The sequence below is a fragment of the Eimeria maxima genome, genomic scaffold (assembly GCF_000499605.1).
Source record: "Eimeria maxima Weybridge genomic scaffold, Emw_scaff606, whole genome shotgun sequence".
Classification (NCBI taxonomy): domain Eukaryota; phylum Apicomplexa; class Conoidasida; order Eucoccidiorida; family Eimeriidae; genus Eimeria; species Eimeria maxima.
In genome coordinates, this window is record NW_013566638.1 from 1,476 (window position 1) to 21,108 (window position 19,633).

The 19,633-nt window shown below is 50.0% G+C and overlaps 3 protein-coding genes across 3 annotated transcripts; 2 read left to right on the forward strand and 1 right to left on the reverse strand.

Annotated features, from left to right (window-relative positions):
• Positions 1-1,358: 1,358 nt before the first annotated feature.
• Positions 1,359-3,796, forward strand: EMWEY_00038850 (hypothetical protein; the record flags this gene model as incomplete). The annotated part of the gene is made up of 4 exons (XM_013482407.1): positions 1,359-2,109; positions 2,364-3,077; positions 3,215-3,424; positions 3,786-3,796. 4 exons carry the CDS (start codon positions 1,359-1,361, stop codon positions 3,794-3,796), a joined length of 1,686 nt encoding a protein of 561 aa, XP_013337861.1.
• Positions 3,797-4,456: 660 nt separating this feature from the next.
• On the forward strand, positions 4,457-6,762 carry EMWEY_00038860 (hypothetical protein, conserved; the record flags this gene model as incomplete). Its single annotated transcript, XM_013482408.1, has 4 exons — positions 4,457-4,471; positions 4,752-5,386; positions 5,578-6,085; positions 6,319-6,762. The coding sequence occupies 4 exons, from the start codon at positions 4,457-4,459 to the stop codon at positions 6,760-6,762; spliced, it is 1,602 nt and encodes a 533-aa protein (XP_013337862.1).
• Positions 6,763-7,600: 838 nt separating this feature from the next.
• On the reverse strand, positions 7,601-19,340 carry EMWEY_00038870 (kringle domain-containing protein, putative; the record flags this gene model as incomplete). The annotated part of the gene is made up of 17 exons (XM_013482409.1): positions 7,601-7,703; positions 7,829-8,396; positions 8,722-9,610; positions 9,938-10,010; positions 10,354-10,449; positions 10,615-11,980; positions 12,233-12,737; positions 13,170-13,386; positions 13,620-14,219; positions 14,630-14,741; positions 14,937-15,681; positions 15,842-16,793; positions 17,124-17,361; positions 17,622-18,005; positions 18,261-18,536; positions 18,755-18,970; positions 19,208-19,340. The coding sequence occupies 17 exons, from the start codon at positions 19,338-19,340 to the stop codon at positions 7,601-7,603; spliced, it is 7,473 nt and encodes a 2,490-aa protein (XP_013337863.1).
• Between the last annotated feature and the right edge of the window lie 293 nt (positions 19,341-19,633).

The window sequence follows — 19,633 nt, forward strand, 5'->3', positions numbered from 1 at the left end:
CTAAACCCTAAACCCTAAACCCTAAACCCTAGACGACGGGTAAAGAATGACTCTTCGAGCTGACGAATTCGAACCATCCATAAGAAAACACTCCTTGGATTGCCACGAAGGCAGCAGCAACTGTTGTTGTTGTTGCTGCTGCTGCTGTTCCTGCTGCTGCTGTTCCTGCTGCTGCTGCTGTCGCTCCTGTTGTATAAATAGACTACTTGCTGCTGTTGCTGCACGGGAAAATACGAAGAATGGGCAACGGGGCCCCACAGAAGAAAAGGAGTTGAAGGCAACAGGAAGTGTCGATACACCCGAGTAAAAGGAAAAAAGGAAATAAAAAAGGAAATAAAAGGGGAAATAAAAAAGAAAAGAAGAAAATAAATAAAAAACAATAAGAAGGATGTTGTGTCTAAGAAAACATGCTAAAGATGACGGGGCCTCCGGCCTCGACGACTTGCTGCTATTGCTGCTGCTGCTGCTGCTGCGGCGGCTGCTGCTGTTCAATAAACCTTGTCGCTAAATCCTTTTTAAATGCTATATATCCCCTTTTTTAATATTAAATAAAATAAAAATAAAAAATAATTAAAGAAGACTCCTGTGCCCGCTGCCTCTTGCCTCCCCCACAGGAGGCCGTCGAGCCCCTTGTAGGTACACCCCAAAACCCTAAACCCTAAACCGTAGCTGCAAACGACAACCTCTCGCCACCCCGAGAGTGTCTACAAAGTCCACTAGACTCTTTATAACCGAAGGCTTAGGGTTTGCGGTTTAGGGTTTAGGGATTAATATACCTAAGGAGGCGGCAACCTCACAATCGAATGCCACTGGGGGAGGGCGTCGCTTGCTCGAGGGTTTAGGGTTTAGGGTTTAGGGTCTATGTCAAGGACATTTTTGGTATTTTTCCTATAAAAGGGTTTAGGGTTTACGGCCTAGGGGTTTAGGGTTTGAGGCCCGACGCCATCCCTCGGCCCCTGGAGGGCATACAAATATAGCGAGGGTTTACGTGTGAGGGTCTAGGGTTTTGAGGGTTTGCCTCTGCTGCATCTGTGGCTGTTGCTGTTGCTGAATGCTCTCAATTGAGAGCTGCTGCTTATGCTCTAAGGCCCAGTGTCTGTTGCTGCTTCCAGTGCAGCAGCAGCACTGGCGCCAGCAGCAGCAGCACCAGCAGCAACAGCGGCAGCAGCAGCAGACTCTAGAGGATTCGTTGCCGACTTGCTGCGAACTGTGCTGCTAACAGGAGCTCGACTATCAGAGCGTCATCAGCGATGCCATCCACAGCCTAAAGGGGCAGGGGGACTACCGCAGCAGCAGCAGCGGCAGCGGGGGCAGCAGCAGCAGCAGAAGTATGACAGCCAGCAGCAGACCCCTTAAGAATGGTATCTTTAGAGGAGGGCACAAGCCTCAGAGGCTCCATGTGGGGGCCCCCTCAGGGGGCCCCCATATTGCGGCGGCCGCTTGAGGCCCTGCTGAGGTGCCTGGACACTACATCAGCAGCGGCAGCAGCGGCAGCAGCAGCAGCAGCAGGGAGTGTGTCTCCTTCCTGCAGCAGACAGAATCGACGACACTTCGATGCACCCTTAAAGGAGACATGCGGCCCCGCTGCAGCTGCGCATGAGTCCCCAAGTATCAGTAACAAGCAGCAGCAGCAGCAGCAGCAGCAGCAGCAGCAGCAGCAGCAGAAGCAGTGTCAGCCTTTGTTACTGTTCGACGGGTTCGAAGTGCGCGAAGGGAAATCCCTCCACGTGCTGCAGCTGCAACAGCAGCAGCAGAAGCAGGAAAGGTCCCGTTTTCGCCAGCTGCTGCGCCTCTTCCTGCTGCTTTTGTTATTTTGCTGCTATAGCAGCAGCAGCAGCGGCAGCGGCAGCGGCAGCGGATGTTCCTTCTCAATAGGTATGACTGCTGCTGCTGCTGATCCCCCCAATACAGGAGGAGCAGCAACAGGGAGACGCTCCCGCCGCAAGTGGCGAGGCCTGCGGCTGCAGTTGCCGCCTCGTCTAGGAGAGCAACAGAGACAGCTCCAGCTGTCTCCTCCCAGCAGCAGCAGCAGCAGCAGCAGCAACAGTAGTATCTCTGTTGAGTGCCTTGAAAACCAAAGAAACTGCGAGCGAGATAGACTGCAAGAGTGTAAATAACCGGCTGCTGCTGCTGCTGCAATTGCTGCTGCTAATGGTGCTGCTAATGCCGATGCTGCTGCTGCTACTGTTGCTGTTTTTAATTTGTTTGTATTGGTGTTTTGTTGTCACCTGCACTCGTGCTGCTGCTGTTGTTGCTGCTCCTGCTGCTGCAGCTGGTGCTGCTCCTGGTGCTGCTGCCTCAACTGCTGCTGCAGTTGCATTCAGGGGTGCGGTTGTCTGTCATTGTGGCTTATTTATCTGCAGCTGGCGGGTTGGAAGGGAGACCCGCTGCGGCTGCTGCTGCTGCTGCCGCCGCTGCTGCTGCAGAGGTGAAGGAGGTGCTGCGCAAAGTCGCGGAAACGCTGCTGCAAGTGCAGCAGCAGCAGGAGAGGCAGCAGCAGCAGGAACACAAGCAGGATGAAGAGGGAGGCGAGCTGCAGCTGCAAGACCTGCAGCACGAAGAACTGCAGCAGCAGGGGGAGCTGCAGCTGCAAGATCTGCAGCACGAAGATCTGCACCAGCAGGGGGAGCTGCAGCTGCAGGATCTGCAACACGAAGAGGTGCCGCAGAAGGGAAGGCTGCAGCTAAAGGACCTGAATCAGGAAGCGGTGCAGCAGCAGAAGGTGCAGCTGCAGGGACTGCAGCAGGTAGAACCGCAGCGGCAGGGACTGCAGCAGCAAGGACTGCAGCAGAAGAAACAGGAACAACAGCAACAGAAACAGGAACAGGAACAGCAGAAACAGAGACAGGAACAGGGAAAGCTGCAGCAGAAACAGGAACAGCAGCAGCAACAGAAACAGGAACAGCAACAGCAGAAACAGGAACAGGAACAGCAGGAGCGAAAACAGGGACAGGAACAGCTGCAGCAAAAACAGGAACAGCAGCAGCAAAAACAGGCACAGCAGCAGCAGCAGGAACTGGGACAGGAGCAGCAAAGCAGCAGTGCCTTGAACGAGCCTGCTAATGCTGCAGCAGCAGGTATGTTTCCTTTGTCACCCTTCTGCTAGCAGGAGACTTATTGTGCTTCCTTATCCCTGACATCGTAGCTGCTGCTGCTGATTTTGCTGCTGCCGCTGAGGGTGCTGCTGCTGCTGCTACTGTGTTGCTGCATGCAGGCGGAAAGCCGTCGATTTCTGGGACTTTGTCCGTCTTGACGGCTGAGTTGCATAGTTCATTAACGCAACTAAGGGGAGAATTATCGCATTTGCTTGCTGCAGCAGACGCTGCTGCTGCTGCTGCTGCAGCAGAAGCTGGAGCGGCAGCAGCAACTTCGCCTGCTGCTGCAGCAGATGCTGCAGTAGCAGGCGGGGCAGTAACAGGCGCAGGTCGGGCCCTACACCAATCACCATCAGCAGCAACAGCAACAACAGCAGCAGGTGGTGTCCCGCACTTATTTCCTTTTAGCAACGAAGGAACAATAGAACGTCCCTCAGGTCCTACTACAGAAGAAGCAAGGCGGCTCGCTCAGTATGTTCACCAAGGGTTTAGGGTTTAGGGTTTAGGTTTTGGAGTATGTCTGGGTCAATTTGTTAGATCCTTTGACACCATGAAGAGTGTATTATTACAGTGTATGATTTAATGTTTGTTGCACGCCATCTAAAGCCATAGAGGATCAATAGGCTAGGGTTTAGGGTTTAGGGTTTGGGGTTTAGGGTTTAGGGTTTAGCGTATAGGGTTTGTATGCAGGCATTTATTAAATCGTTTGATGCCATTGGATCCAAGCTACCATTTGTTATTAAAATTTTCGGGTGTTGCCGTGGCGACTCCCAATAGATTGGCTCGTTCTTTACCAGCAAAGATAAATCGTTTATGGTTTAGATTATTACATTTATCTTTTCCTTCTTCTTATAGACGTCTTACACAGGCAAGAGCAGCAACTAACAGCACCAGCAGCCAGAGGAGAGTTGTCAGCAGACGCAGAAGACACCAAAAAGAACTCATCCATCAGGCTGCTGGATGGTTCGTGTCCAGCCACAGACTCGCTATGCTCGGCTTCTGTGTCTCTGTAAGCAATACACCGGTAGCAGCAGCAGCTACAACAATTACACACAAACATAGCAGGAACAGCAGATGCAGATGCAGATGCAGCGGGGGAGGGAAAGGGGCCTTACTAGAGAGAGGGAGAGAGAGGCAGACAGTGGAGCACCATAATACACAAAAGGGTTAGTAGCTGCTTCTGCTGCTGCTGTTGTTGTTGTTGCATGCAGGAGAAAGCACAGCAAGGTAACCCTTGTTCGGGTCAGATTAATGCTGGCTTAGATCCATCAGCCGTCTCCTCTCTCCGTTCTCTCCTCTTAGAGAATGAAGTCATCGCCAATTTTAGACTCTCAGGCCTTGGAGACCTTCGCAGAGTTGCTATGTTAGGCAGGGAGGTACGCCCAGCTAGCCACAGATGCCAAACAGCAAGCTGGCAACGAGCTAGCCAAGGTGTCTCTTGATGGCTGCAGAGACACCCGCAGATCGCGAGGAGTCGCCGTACCTAGCTCTGTAGCTCTACCTAGCAACAGCTAGCCTGGCAAGCGCCGCAGCCACAGCTGGATGGGACAGCTAGCTAATGGCTGATGCACTGCTGGGGTGTATGCCGAAGGGAGCGTGCATGCATTTTGGGTCAGGCGGTGGTTCATGTGTGTGTTTTTGCATGCATTCATGCAGAATGAGCTAGCTGCTCAGCGAGTTGTCCGTTTGCTGCTGGCGGATCCTTGGCTGCTGTATAAGGAGCACAGCACGGTAATGTCGGTGTTAATGGTGGTACCACAGAACTGCAGCGGGGCTGCACCTACTGTGGGGCCCAATGTTGGGGCTGCGTGCGTCGAAGACAGCAGCTCTGTTATATCCTCCTGTGCCCACGGGGGCAACACGGGAGGGTTTGACCCTGCTACAGCAGCAGCAGCAACAACACCGTCAGGCAAGGGTGTGCCCTGCAGCGACAGGAACTACGGAGACACTTCATCATCAGCAGAAACCCCTGGCGGTCTGTCTCCTCTTCCTGTGAGGAGCCTCGTCCCCATGAGGCTATGCTTCGATGCATGCAGCCCGGTGGGGACCTGCAGGGGTAAGGGGGCAACCCCAAGCATGCAGCAGCAAGACAGAGACGTGCAGCTGCTAATAGAGCTTTCTGTTGAAGGATCTGCTCTTGATATCCGCAGCTTTCCCCAACAAATTGTGCAGTTAATATCCGCGGATGATAACGACAGAGACACAGGAGCAGCAGGGGCTCCCTACTTCCCTCAAGAGGACTTTAGTCCCCACGACTCAATCATCCTTAACGCCTCTAGCGGAGATATGCCGTGAGACACCACCGTACCCTCGTACTCCCTTTCTTCTCCTATAAGTGCATGCAAACAATTCAAGCGCCTTCTCTGCATACATCCATACATATGACAGAAATGGGTGGATGCATGCATGCATGGCTGGATGCATGCGCGTCAAGGAGTGTGGGGCCATGCATGCTCATGCATGTGTGTGTTGTATGTTACAGCTACCCGACTCGCAAATATATGGACGTGAGTCGAGTAATATTACAGGGGACATGCAGACGGGTGGTGTCGCCTGCGGGCACATCAACATTGCTGAAGACGAGGGAATTTGGTGCTCGTTTGTCGGCTCATCAGCGGCGATCTGTGGAGATGCAGCTGCCAGAGAGTCGCATTTTGGTGCATATTGAGATCCGTGGGGTACCACATAGGGAGCAGCAGCAGCAGCAAGCAGGAGGAGGAGCAGCATCAGCAGGAGGGGAGGGAGGGGGGTTAGCAACAACCCCTCAACAGGTATCTTCTCCCATACCTGCTGCAGGCGCACGATATCCTGCTTCTTACTTTACTAGTAAACAATTCCTTACAGAACATAGAGAGACAGAACCCTTCACTGCAGCAGATGCAGCTCTCCTCATCTCTCAGCGTATTAATGATCAACATCGACACGTCTGGGGGGCAGCCAAAGTTGTCCTCTGGGAGGCAGATGAGACCACCAATGACGCAAATATCAAAGTAAACATTACCCGCCTCTTTGTTGCTGCAGCAGCAGCAGTAGCTGTTGTTGCTGCTGCTCTTGTTGCTGATGGTGCTGCTGATGTTGCGCTGTTGTTAATTGTCTGTCGGAGACGCGACAACTGGTGTGGGTGTCCCACTTCCCTAGGGCTTTTGCGTGCATGCATCACCTATGTTCGTGGCGTGCTGTGCATGCATGCGTTGGGGGCTGTGTTTGCATTTGTTGCGTTTAGGGTGCTGTCCATGACGAGGTTCCTTCGGGGAAATCAGACTTCCAGACTTGGAAGATATTAGTTGCTGTTCTTGTCCCGTCTTTTGTGGTTGGAGCTCTCGTGGTTGCCTCTTGGCACTCCACCTCCATTTGCAGCTGTGACAGAGGAGCAAAAGATGAGCCCCCTCCTGCCTCTACCCCAGAGCAGAAGTCCTCCCCAGCAGCAGGAGCAGCAGGAGCAGCAGGAGCAGCAGGAGCAGCAGCAGGAGGGGGAGCAACTGCTGCTTCTGCTACTGTACCACCAGCAGCAGATGGAAACACTGCTGCCGGTGCTGTTACACCTGCTGCTACTCCCACCGCAGTTGCCGCACCTGCAGCTGCCGCAGCAGCTGCAGGTGCTGTTCCTGCTGCTGCTCAAACAGCGCCAAGGTGTAAAGCCTCTTTAGAAATAGTAAAGGGCTCATGAGAGCTGCTTCCACGCAAATATTGACACTCAAACTGGAGTGTCTGCGCAGAAGAAAGGCGATGCGGGGACTACGAGGAAACCCGCAACGAACAAAACATTTAAAAGAGAAGAGAAACTCTTTATTATTGTTGTTCGCATCAATACACCAAATGCATTTCCAATCCTTTGCCTTGATACAGAACCCAACTTATTATTCTTTAATATCTAATTATATCTAATTGTTACAAGTAACAAACGAGGATAAATAACCAAACAAAGTCACACCACAGGAGACCGCCCTCCTAGCAAGGGTCTGTTTCATGTTTAGGGTTTGATGCTTAATGTTTAGGGTTTAATGCTTAAGGCGGCTTGCTTCCTTCGTGGTCCTTCACGAAACGAAGAATGTGAAGAAGCTGCAGTTTTAGTTGCATTCTGTCTAGATAACTGTCAGTAGGGTTTAGGGTTTAGGGTTTAGTCGCCCCAGGGTCTTCAACTGAAGTATCCTATAGCCCTCCACGCTTACATGCATGTAAACAAAGCGGCGGCGTGTATATACAATACTTGTATGTTTACTGCCTATATATACAAGCGTATATATACGTATATTCAAGTATGTACAAAGGTCTGCATGCGTCTGCATGCATCGGTTTTGTTTGGGGCTGCGGCGATGCTAAAAAAGCCCCAATATCTCTTTTGAGAAAAGTTAAATCTGAAGGGGTTTATCTGCTGGGGGGTTGTGTGTGAAGGAGGGAAGACGGAGACAAAGAGACATACATCTAGAAGCACGTGTGTCTGTGTGTCTCTATTTCCTCTTCTATGACCATGTTGTATTAAAGCACCGTGCTAAGGGAAGAACGGATCACTCAGCCCATGCCTCTGCATCTGCGCCAATTATATAAATCGGCTTGTTGCTTGTTACATCCTTTTCGTCCTCGGATGACTCGCTGTGGTTGCTGCTGCTCCTGCTGCGACATTGCAACAAGCATACGCAGCAGTACAGCACAAATATAGGCAAAAATATAAAAATGGCTTCTCTTCTGTCTGCCGGGTTTACGGTGTACGGTTTAAGGTTTAGGGTTTAGGTTACCTTGGAAGTTCGCTGTGGTTTTCGCTGTCTTCACTAGCGGGTGTTTTTTCTGATCCCTTTTCTGAGTCATCTTGTTTCTCCCCCAAGGCGTCATCATCTCCTGCTCCCTCGACGTCGACCCATTCAAGGTGGAGGTCTTCTCCTTGGTAGCTATCGGGATCACTCTTAAGTCTATTAAGTGTCTCCTTGAGGTGTCTCTGCTGTTTAATGAGTGTTTCTACCTTTTCCTGTATCTGACTAAACGCTTCAGCAGTAAAGCCGAGTGCCTCAATGTCTGAATCTGCTGCTCCCTTGGCTGCTGCTTGAAGGGCATAGCGGATTAGCCTGAGCTTCCTGTTTCTACGTTTAAGTTTCTCTGCTACTTTAGCTAAATAAGCAGCTTTACGAGCTCTAAATGATTCATATTGATGGCTAATTGTTGCTGCATCCTCTAGCTGCAGCTTTAATAACGCTAGATATAACTCAGACAATGGCAACCCACACTCCATCACCTCGTTATCAAAAATATACGCAGACTCTCGCTGCTCTTCTCTCCCCAACTCAGACATCAGACGCTCTACATTAGGAGCTGCAATTACACACAAACACCAGCATACATGTATGTAAATGTATATATTATTGTATACATATTTTACATTTATATACAAACATGTATATATATGCAAGCACACCCGAAGACGTATACGCATACACGTAAATACATACAGATATATAAATATATGTATATATGGCTTTTCATGTATATAAGTATAAGAGTGATGGGAATGTACGTAAGCGAACATGCAGATATACATATCACATATGAAGTGCACATGAATGCATAAGGAAGGAAGTGCGTTCATGAGATTAAGAGGCGCGGTGAGCAGTTTTGTGCGTATATGCTCGCGACACACAAGCGGCATTTCTTCTTTTGTTTAGGAGTTGTGTGTTTTGATCTTCGTCGCTTATGTCTTCTTGGTCGTTTGTTTGGTTTTCATCATCTTGTTCCCCAGCATCTTCTCCTTCCTCTCCTTTTTCTTTTTCTTCCTCCTCCTCGTCATCATCTTCCTCTTCTTCCTTTTCCTCCATTTCGAGGTCGCTTGCAGAGTATCCTCCTTCGATGTCTTTAAGTCTCCTCCGCTTAATCTTTTTTTGGTCGATTATCAGCTTTTTCTCGATGCGTTTAAAGAAACCCTCGAGGGGTTCTGCTTTAGCAGGTTCGTCTTTAATAGCATCTCCTCTTCTTGATAGTTTTTGTTTTTGTTGAAGAGACCAATCGGCAAGCATGGAGATATCTCCTCTAGCAATGGCTTGGAGTGACTTGTTGCTTTCTTGTGTCTCCTCTTCGACTTTATGGAAGGCAAATCCAAGACGCAAAACAAACTCTAAAAATGTACCAGGAATGACATCTAACTTCATGTGAACAACCGCAAACCCAAGTGTCTCTGCCATGACCTTGAGGAAGTATTGTCTTTCTTTCGAGTTGATGCGTGTAGTCGATTGTTTAGTACTAATTTTAAGTGTGCGATGTCTCTTGGCAGCAATTAATCGAATTATATCATTTTCTACATCGTAAACCACCAAAGGCTCCCAAGATTTCCTCTTTTCTGACCATCGAGCAAATGCACGAAACAAATATCCTATCACCGGCACTTTGAAAAATGATCGATTTGCACGCACATTGTCAAAATACGCAAACATTAAATTAACCAAGACTTCCAATCCAAAAAGCAGCAGAGCAACCACGACGACAATTGCCAGTGCCACGTTTACGTTCGCATCGAAATTCGATCCCGCTATCGCCTGTATCAACACAGCAAACCGGCATCAGCCGAAACCCTAAGCCCTAAACCCTCAACCCTAAACTTTTAACACCCTCCCACGTCATCCACAATTCAACAACGCTAAATAAAACCTACTCTACAGTAACAGAAAACATACACATACCGACTAAACAACAGTCCTTACACGGTACCACAAAAACAGAACAACCTTCCATATACACCTTAAACCCCACTCTCTGTAGCGCAGAACCCTAACGCTTCGCCCAAAGTCATAGAAATGCAACGCTCCTAAACCCTAGGACATAAGCAGTCAGGACAAACGCTCCAACGTAATCCCGCAGCTTACCAACATTATACAAATGGTCAAAGTCCAAATAGACATGCTGTGGTTCTCCAGGTTGTCAAGAGTAGAGTAATTTCTGAAGGAGAAATGAAAACGCTTGAAACAACTGCTCAATATTCATGCTCTCTTCCCTCTCAGGAACTACCTCCTCTGCTGCTGTTCAACTGAGTGTTTAGTTTTCAGGCCTATAGGTGGATTATTGTGTGTCCTTTCCTTTAGGTGCGTGACTACGCATCTAGTTCTTGTTCGTTTTGTTTTGTGTATGCGTGCACTATTTTTGTTTGTGATTTAGGGCTTATGGTTTGTGCTAGTTTGAGTATTTCGTTCAGCTGTGTAATTTTCACGGGCTAAAATGCGGAATTGGCAGAAGGTAAGAATAGCGCGTGTTTCTGTCTGTCTGTGTTGGAGTGTCTACCCACCTTTTGTCAAAAGGCTGGCAGTTCAAGTGGTAAATATTGAAGACGACGGCTACGACGCACGCAGGCCAGAGCCGCGATCCATTGTTGCTGCTGGAACTGACAAGAACAGAGGAGACAACCAGGACGCTAAACTTTCTAGCAAACACAACTGTCTCCCAGAACCAGAATTGCTTGACGAAACCATTGTGGAGGAAACCAAACTTAAGCCTTGTCTCCCTGCTGTTGAGCTTTTTGCGGTTTGCATACAACACAGAGAATGACACCAGCGGGATCCCCACACTCCATACTGCGATCCCAACGATCCCAAGAGCAAAGAACTTGAAATAATCGCTAGATGGCTCCACCCTACACTCGATGCTCATAGCTGCTCGCAAGAAAGACTTTGACCCATAAGCGCTACCGTAGTCGATGACGGAGCAGTCGAGCAAACTCAACATATGACGGGTTGTGGCGGTGTACAAGAAGAAAAGGACTGTGACATAAATAGGAATCATATCTTCTACAAACTTTTGCCACCGTCTCCACTGCGAGTCTCCAGGAATTGGCACATAACGGAACATCATAAAGGCTCTGTCTTCTTCGTATCTCTCGCGCAGCTGGACAGTGAGACTGGTTAGCCCATAGCGCTCGGTCTCTCCTAGCAGCAGCAGTTTCTTCTTAATGGAGTTCCGATAATAGTGCTGAAATCGGTGCAAGAAGAAGTACAAGATAAAGGTCGCGATTACGGGAAGCATGATGGGCAGCAGAGCGTTGAGCAACATAGAGTAGAAGAAGGAATCGGAGAAAGACAAAGAGAACCCCTCTCGAAGAAGACACTCGACAGCAGTAAAACGCGTGCTGCTTGCTTCCTTTTGAATAATCGTCTCCGACACATTTCGTGTCAAACTTGTGACCCACGTAGGGAGGCTAATTTGGTTGAAGTCAACAACTGTCAGCACCGACATGCAGGTGAGGAAGTTGGAGGCAATCTTAATGACAATGGAGTGTATAGATCGTCTGTTAAAGCCCGCAGCCACGTTCATGTAGGCCATGCCCACATTAAAGAGCAGCAGAGCCAGCTGATAGCCAACAAATAACAAAGCATTGGGGATCTGAGAAGGGCATGCAGTGCAAAACTCATCCTTTTGAAACCCATTTGTATACCCAAACTTGCATTCACTGCAAAGGTAGTTCCCCATAGTAGAGGCACACACACCAAACTCAAGACAAGCATCGGCAATGGGGCATTTTAAGAACTGCCAATCGGAAGGAGCTGTCAGCACTTCTCTCTGTTTGTTTAGATAATACCCAGCTTGCGGATAAGGCTTCACATGGTCTTCAACCGTGATCTCAACATAACTCGGATCTCTTAACAGCCGCTCCACTGCAGCATCCACCAAACCCCCAAGGCAGACAGCCCCGTCAGGGCATGCATGGCAAACCCCCGCAGCGTAATATGTTCCCTCTTCGCAGAAACACTGTGCTTGGGCTTGAGCGCCTTCTAAACTAGTTGAAGAGACACCGCACAGACCGTTGCAGTTAATGTCCTGCACAGTCGTCTTGTAAGAGCCCTCGCTACAAGGCTCGCACACCTTCACGTTCCTCTCCACATCTATGTATTTAAATGCATAACCACGGTCGCACTTGCCTAGGACAAACAACACCAACAGCACCAAGTGAGGGAAACAGCCAATACATGCAGCAGCCAGTATGTGCAAAAGCAACAAAAGCAGCAAGAGTCGGCTTGCATGCGACAGATCCGCCCCAGTCGCTCTGCACCTCTGTTGGTTTGTGTGTGCAGCTGCTGTTATGTAGCGGTGATGCTACGAAAGAACGGAAAAGTGTCTGAGCTGTTTTGTTGGTTTGCTGTGTGTGCGTATACAGCGGAGTAATTTCTTACAGTCGTCGAGGGTTGCAGGGGTATCGAACCCTTCTGTGATTCTTGTGTGTTTAGGACAATCTACTGGCTGAATCGGTTTCTTTCCATTAACACATTCTTTGTCGTCTTCCGAACAATCTGTCTCCCCCCCGGGACAATATTTGTAGGCTTGCTTGCATGCAAGACACTCGCGGAGCTCGCTGTTATAGTAGTAGCCGGGGCTGCAAAGACACTGCGCGGAGGAGGTGGAACCCGTGACGTTCATACCCGAGTTTTCGCTGCACTGTTTGCAATTATCATTGCCGATCCAGTCTTTGTAAGAGTTGACTCTGCACTTGTTGCAGGTTACAGTCTCCATGGTTGTCCCCGACCCTGCTCGGTAATACCCCTTGTCGCACATACAGTCCTTTAACGATGACGACATTTCTCCCTTTGTCGTCGTGTTGGGGGGACATAGCACAAAAGAACTATGCAAATTAGTCGTCGCGTCAATACCCCCTAAACAGTACGCACCCACTGGGCACGGCTGCAACACACCGAGCAAGTGACAACTGCAAGAGCAGCAGCAATACCAGCAACAGCAGCACTACTTTGAGCAGCCGTACTGGCAGGAACACAAGATGCGAAGATGCATTGATGCAAACACGAAGAAAGATGAAGTAGGCCGTTCTATTTGGGAGTATGTATAGCGCGTGCATTCATTTAAACCAATGAGCAGCCAAGTAATTCTGGTTCTTTCCTCTAGAGGACATTGTGTTTCTTGTTGCTGCCCTAGCGCGTTGTCCGTTTGTTTCCCCTTGCGTCTGTGTGCCTCTTTTTTGTAGTTGTCTGTGTGTAACATTGGTGTATTCTTTTGTGTCTCTGTGTCTCTTTCTCCCGGTGGGTTGGCTTTTCTGTTTTGCGATTCTTTGTGTCGCTGTCTGTCTGTATTGGATTTGTCTCCTATTGCGTCTTTTACCTGGCAAACCCGACTGTCTTGGTCCAAGTAGTAGCCGGCGCTGCAGACGCAATCCGAGAGGGACTTGGAGGCCGTGCTGAGCGTGTTGCTGCCGGGGGGACACTTAATTGCTTCTAAGTTTCCTATGCTCTCCTTGTACGAGCCCAGGGGCACAGGACGACAAGTCACTTTGTGGGTGCTGTTGTCAATCCCAGCGTACTCATACCCTGCCATGCACCTGCACAGATATTAACACTCCCACACACTCCAAAACCTGAAAACCCTAAACCCTAAATTGTTAGCTCCTGACCCTGGTCACGTTGGGCCCCCATGTTGCGCCACAGCTGAGCGTCCCGCCAAAGCCTTTTAGGGTGCATGGATGGTGGGTTCTATGTTGGATTTGTTGCGTTGCGCGTGTAGGTAGTGATTGATGGGTGTTGTATAGGTGGGGTTCTTGTTTAGTGACCATACATGCAGCTGAAAGGATCTGTATTTTTGCTGTTGGGCTCGATTGTTTCCGTATAGTCTGAGCAAGGGATTTTGTCCCCTGCCAGAGGAGCCAGCGACTCGACAGCAGGCTCCGACCCCACGCAGAAGTGGTGCGCCTGACACTCTCCACAAGGAAGGTCCTCGTTGGATGTGTGGTAGTAACCGGCGAGACACATGTTGCAGCTGCTCTTGTCTGTGGGTCCGTCTTCACTCGAGAAGGAGTTGAGGGGACACTCGATGCAGGCCTCTGCTGACACCCTCCCTTTGTAGTGTCTCCTTCCACAGAGCATGCAGACTTGCGTGTCTTGCAGGCTTGCATAGAAAGGGTTCAGCAGCAGCCACCGCTTAAGCAGGCTCGCAGGGGTTGTAGGGTCTGCTAGGGATTCCGCAGAAGCAGGGGCATATCCTGGCTTGCAGAGACAATGCGTCAAGTCAACAGAAAGCCCGTTCTCCGCATTTGTTGATGTGAACGGAGGGCAAGATATCCGCTGGGCCCCATATCCTCCTAATGAGAAATAGCCCTCTTCCACCTCCAGACATTGCATCTCATCGTCGGTATACACCGCGTAATAGCCTGGCAAACTAAAAAGGCAACGGCAGCCACAACAAACAGCAGCAAGAACAAGCATGCACATTGGAGAAGCGGGGCCATGGCCATAGCCAAATGAGGCAAACACGAAGTAAGTACAAGGGAGACCATTGGACGTATACAGAGTACTGCAGAGAAAGCCAGAGAGAGACTCACAGAAGGAGACAGAGACACAAAGAGAGACAGCAATACGAAGGAGAAACACACACAGAGACTAATAGATGTAGTAGGAGACAAAGAATGCCACAGTAGTGTGGAGATGTACAAGTGGGGCAGCAACGAGGGGAAATGCAACACTGGTGTATCAGAAGCTAAAGCTGCACCAAGAGGAAAATTGAGAGATTGCCTGTCTCCTTCAGGTGTCTCCGTAAACTGTGTCTATAATCGGATTACAATATCTCACCAAGAGCAGTATCTTTCTTCAGAGGAAACTGCACCAACGACGTGCGAGACAGAGTGGGGGGGACAGCCGCCTCCTGTACACCCTGTGTCTGCTACGGTGTCTTTGTAGGACCCTGCAGAGACACCTCATCACCGCCGAAGGCATGCCATTGCGCCAAATTCAAAGCTGTAAACCCTGAACCCCAGATCCTGAAGGCTAAGAATTGAGTTTCAAGGACTCTATGGACGGCATACGGCAGCATGTTTAAAACCATTAGTCTTAGACCCTAGGGCAACGATGGCTAGTAGGAGGTGTTGAGGGTGTATACCTTCAGCGCAAGGCACGCATTCTTCTGTCTCTTTGTCGAGGTGGTAACCCTTCTCGCATAGGCATTGCTCATTGCTTGTGGAACCTTCTGCTACTGTACTGCGTTTATCTGCGCATTTTCTGCATGCGTGGAAGTAGCTAGTGGGGCTCTCTTTAACAAGTGCAAGACTGTTAAAGGACCCTGTTTGGCATTTGATACACATGCCATTGCTGTAGTAATGCCCGTCTTTGCAGCCGACACGGAAGGTAAAGGAGGTATTGACGCTATTGACGACTCCGCTTCCAATGACTTCAACAGTAATGGGCTCTTCTTGGATGTCAATAAGGCGAAGGGTAATTGTGCCTGACGTCTCTTCTATACTAACATTTCTCTCCATAAAGGCAAAAGAGGCAGCCGCTGGGTTCAAAGCAAAACTTGCGAGACCTGCGTTTGAGCTGGCCCCCACGATAGAGGGCTCAAGTCGATGTTCCTCCCCTAAGGCATACCATTCTCTTGGGGTGTATTTGAAGTCGGGGGTGGTGGCGGTGGTGTCAAGAGGTACTAGGTGGACCATTGGCCCATCGTAAGAGTTGTGAAACGTCATCAACCAGACGCCGCTCAAACCTCCCGAGGCATCCCCTGTCTGCAGCAAGCACATCCACTTCATATCCGTCTCTCCTGCAGAGACGGAGTCCAGCCGCTGATACAAACGCATCTCAGAGTGGCCATATGGTTTTGTTAGCAGCATTGGCTCCGTCTTGCCCTCCTGCACGACACGTGCGAAAGGACACAGAGACACACACATACAGACACCACATAAACCCACTGCTCCTTTATTAAACATCTCTGCAGCTGCCTCGAGCATTTCCCGATATGCAAAGTGCTTGGATTTCTAGTGTTCAGGATTTAGGGTTCGGGATTTTGACCTCGGCAACGTAGAGCAGCGTATATCCATTGTAGGCGTAGACAACAACGAGCTTGGGCTCTACCAGTTTGTGGGATCCATTTTCGTTGGAGGAGACCTCGGAGACGAAGGAGGAGGTGTTAGTAGTTGTATCGTACTGCAGAAGAATTAATCTTCCCGTCTCTTGGTCTGCCAAGTAGCAATCGAAGAGATTGGAAGAGGAGCGGTCGGGTGTGGGGATACAAAAGACAGAACGCGGGCCTTCGAGAGGCCCTGACATATTTGGCCATGTAGACTGGGCCTCTAGCAGCTGCAATCCACTGTCGAAGAGCAGAATCTGTTTCCTGCGTCTGTCTGCTACAACAACGCGGCATTCACTCTTCTCCTGCAGCAGCGCAAGCCCTGTGGGTTCGAACAGCAACGTCGTCCCTGAGGTGGTGGCGAGAGGAGACAGCTCTGAGAGGTGTCTCGGCTTCGTCATGTCGTACACCTCAAGGACTTTAAACTCTTTCTTCAATAGGAAAAACAACACTCTGCTACTGTCTGCATGAACGGCTACAGCAGAAACATCTGGGGCAGAAAACCACGCCAGTGCTTTTGGGGTTGGATTCGCTATCGAGGAATACCAAACGGAGACACCTGTCTCCTCCACCCAGAAGCTCAGTGCCTTTGGAAAGTCCCCTTGGCTAAAAAATGCATGTAAGTCCTGTTCGAAGAAGCAATCCGTCTCCGTCTCCGCCCCAATCCAGTGCAGCCCCAAAGCGCTGAACTTCTCGACTGTTAGCGAGAAAGTGCTGTGGGGGATACCAGGAGACCCGTGGGATCCCCTCTGAAACAAATCCAGAGGGTACACGAGGGCCCTGCTAAGATGAGCCACTCCCAATGAATATGCCTTCTGCTCCAGCTCTAAACAAACCTCAAGCGTCCCTTCAGATGTATTTTCGCCGTCACCAAGCCGCCCGACAGTCATTTGCCTGGAGACACGCACTCATCTCAACACCCAAGTCACAGATCCTCTTGTCCCCTTGCTTGCTGACAGCCATGCATGCATGGGCAATGCAGATACGCCAGACAGCCGGAGACGTCGTAAGCTGCATTGCTACAAAGGCGCCAACAACAAAAGCTTCATATATAGATATTTATGTAGATGTTTTGCCTTTGTGTCTGGCTGTGAGTGGCTGCCTGTACTTGTTCGTCGTTTGCCTGTTGCTCCTACAAGCTGGATTCTGTGTGGTAGCCAGATCATACGCTACCTCGCTAACAGGTAGCTGGGCGGATACCCGTCCAGGTGGCCCGTTGCTTACTCTGCAATGAAGAACTTGGTCTCGCTGTCCTCGGCTACCGGCTGCTCGACGACTTCCTTAGGACGTCCTACAATGGTGCCCCCACAGGGGGTGTTTGCTGGTTTGGTCAGATATATCTCACTATCTAGGGGCTTAGGAACGGGGCCCCGAGCCTTAATAAATATCGAAAAGGGACGGTCTTCAACTTTAGAGGAATTGGAAACGTACAGCGCGTAAAAATGGCGGCGCAACTCCACACCTACACTCCACGCGCACACGCACACAAAAACAGAGAAAAATACACTTTAGATGTAACGACTCCACATTGCTTTCGTGCATCCTTTTATCCATGCATGCAAGCACACTAGCGGAGCATGCAGGGAAGGTAGAACGCTGAAAGCACTTCCCAGTTGAATGGCGTGTGTATACTCAACGGAGGAGGTGCCAACGAAGAGCGCTCTTGACCAACGCCAATCGCGAAACCCTTGACCCTAAACCGTTGTCCCGTTGTTCGCTAACCTGTGACGTTGATTTTGGCTGCTGGTAGGGAGACGTTGGACCCTGAAGGTGACCAGCATGCGTAGTACACCCCCGTTTGGTAGATAGTGAAGGCTGGCAAGGGGAGGGATGTAACGTTTTTGCTTATATATATGGAGGTAGGGGTGAGCTTAGCAGCTGTAGCTGTCCCCAGCTCGAGGGCGAAGGCTAGTTGGCGGTATGCCTCGGCGCCTCGCAAAAGAAGACTGCCCATAGACTCAGCGAAGGCAACGGCGGAGAAGTCGCAGTTGTAAGAAGAACGCGTAATGGAGACAGTGTCTCCTATCGTATAACCAAAGCCCGTCAGCGAGACAGAGGCAGGAGTCCCTGTCTGGACGTCAAATGTCTCCAATTCTTTCTTCGGCCCTGGGCAGGAACGTAAACTCTGCCTTCATGCAGATGCATGAGGTGCATACATAGAAAGGTGCTGGAGGGCGCTGGAGTGGTGGACGGGGTATGCGTTGTCTCTGCTACGCTGTACATACACCACATCTGCAGGAGAGTTGGCTGGGCCTGCCTCACCTTTAACATGCAGCCAGCCGGCATGGAGAGAGTAGTGTTCAGCCCTAGTACAGACTGGGTCATCTGCAAGGTAATATGAATAGTCACAGAGACATATACTGTAGGAGCCATGCGCTGAAGATTCAACCTGCACATCTTGCCAGATAAGAGCGGAGAGACCACCAGCTGAAAGACGAGGAAGAGCTTTATTTATTGTGCCGTTGGATGACTTTTTAAGATGAATATCTCTTGTCTCCAGTCCCGGTCCGCACGGCCGGGCCCCATCTCCAAGTATAGATGGCATAAAAAAGGCCAAGTCATAATACGCCTCCGAAAAGAAACCCTCTAGTACCAAATCAATGGTATCTCCTGGTTGCACCAGCTGTGTCTTGGGGCCTGACAAGCACATCGGTACAGTCCCTCGTTTGCATATTTCTCTTCGGCGGTTGGTGCTGCCGCTCACACCGTCACAGCTCTTTTACTGTTTCCACTCTGGTAAGGGCAGCTACTCTTGTATATACATGTACATACAGATGTGCGTATATGTCAAAGTTTGGGGTTTGTTGCTGGTGTGATGTGCGGGCGGATGTGGAAGTGTTAGGGAATATGGGCACCTAGGGGATCGCAGAAGTCGGAGCGGACGTCTGGATCTGTCGTAAAGCACCAAATAGAGTCTCCTTGTCCTGCAGATCTGCAGTAGTTGTGATTCTCGTCTGTAAGGGTTTCGTGTTTGTGAGGAGTCTGCGAATTCCAATTCTGACACTTCTTTCCTAGACGTGTCTTAGACTGGCAGCCGGCATAATTAGCTCCCACTGTCCCCTCTTCGCAGCCTGATAAAGCATGTATACAACACAGCAACAGAAGCAGCAGCAGATGTCGCAACTGGCAACTAACTGGTTCCTCGGGTGTAAGTCCCCAACTCCATCTCCTCAGCACTCTCTACGTTTCACACGACAGAGTTGAGCTATGGTTGCATGCAAGGCGCAGCAAATACAAGCCGGATTTAACCCTCGGCGCATGCATGCCTGCATGCAAGCAGATCCATTGTGTGGGGCGATTGGTCTCACCACAGCCTGGGGACTTTTGTTGCTCGATGTGTTGGGCTAAAACGGGCAAGTTGCCGCTGCGGATAACGATGGCCAAAGGAGACAGACACGCTACTTGTTCTCCACAAGGCCCAAGACAGCTGAATACGCTCATTTCAATGTACTTTCCTGACATAGGCAAACAAACCCAATCGACGTCGTCTTCGCTGGTGAGTCGCAGCACTAAGCTCTCTCCACACACAATCTGCTCCACTTTCCGGTGCAGTTCCGAAGGCGCTGCGCCAGCCCACAAACACACGCACGCATGCAACTAGCTAGCTACCTCGCTAGCAAGCTACTTAGTGGGTTTGTTTGACGTAGAACTGCTCAGCTAGCTAGCTAGCTAGCTAGCTAATAGTGCAGCTAACCAGCTATATATATATATATATATATATATATATATATATA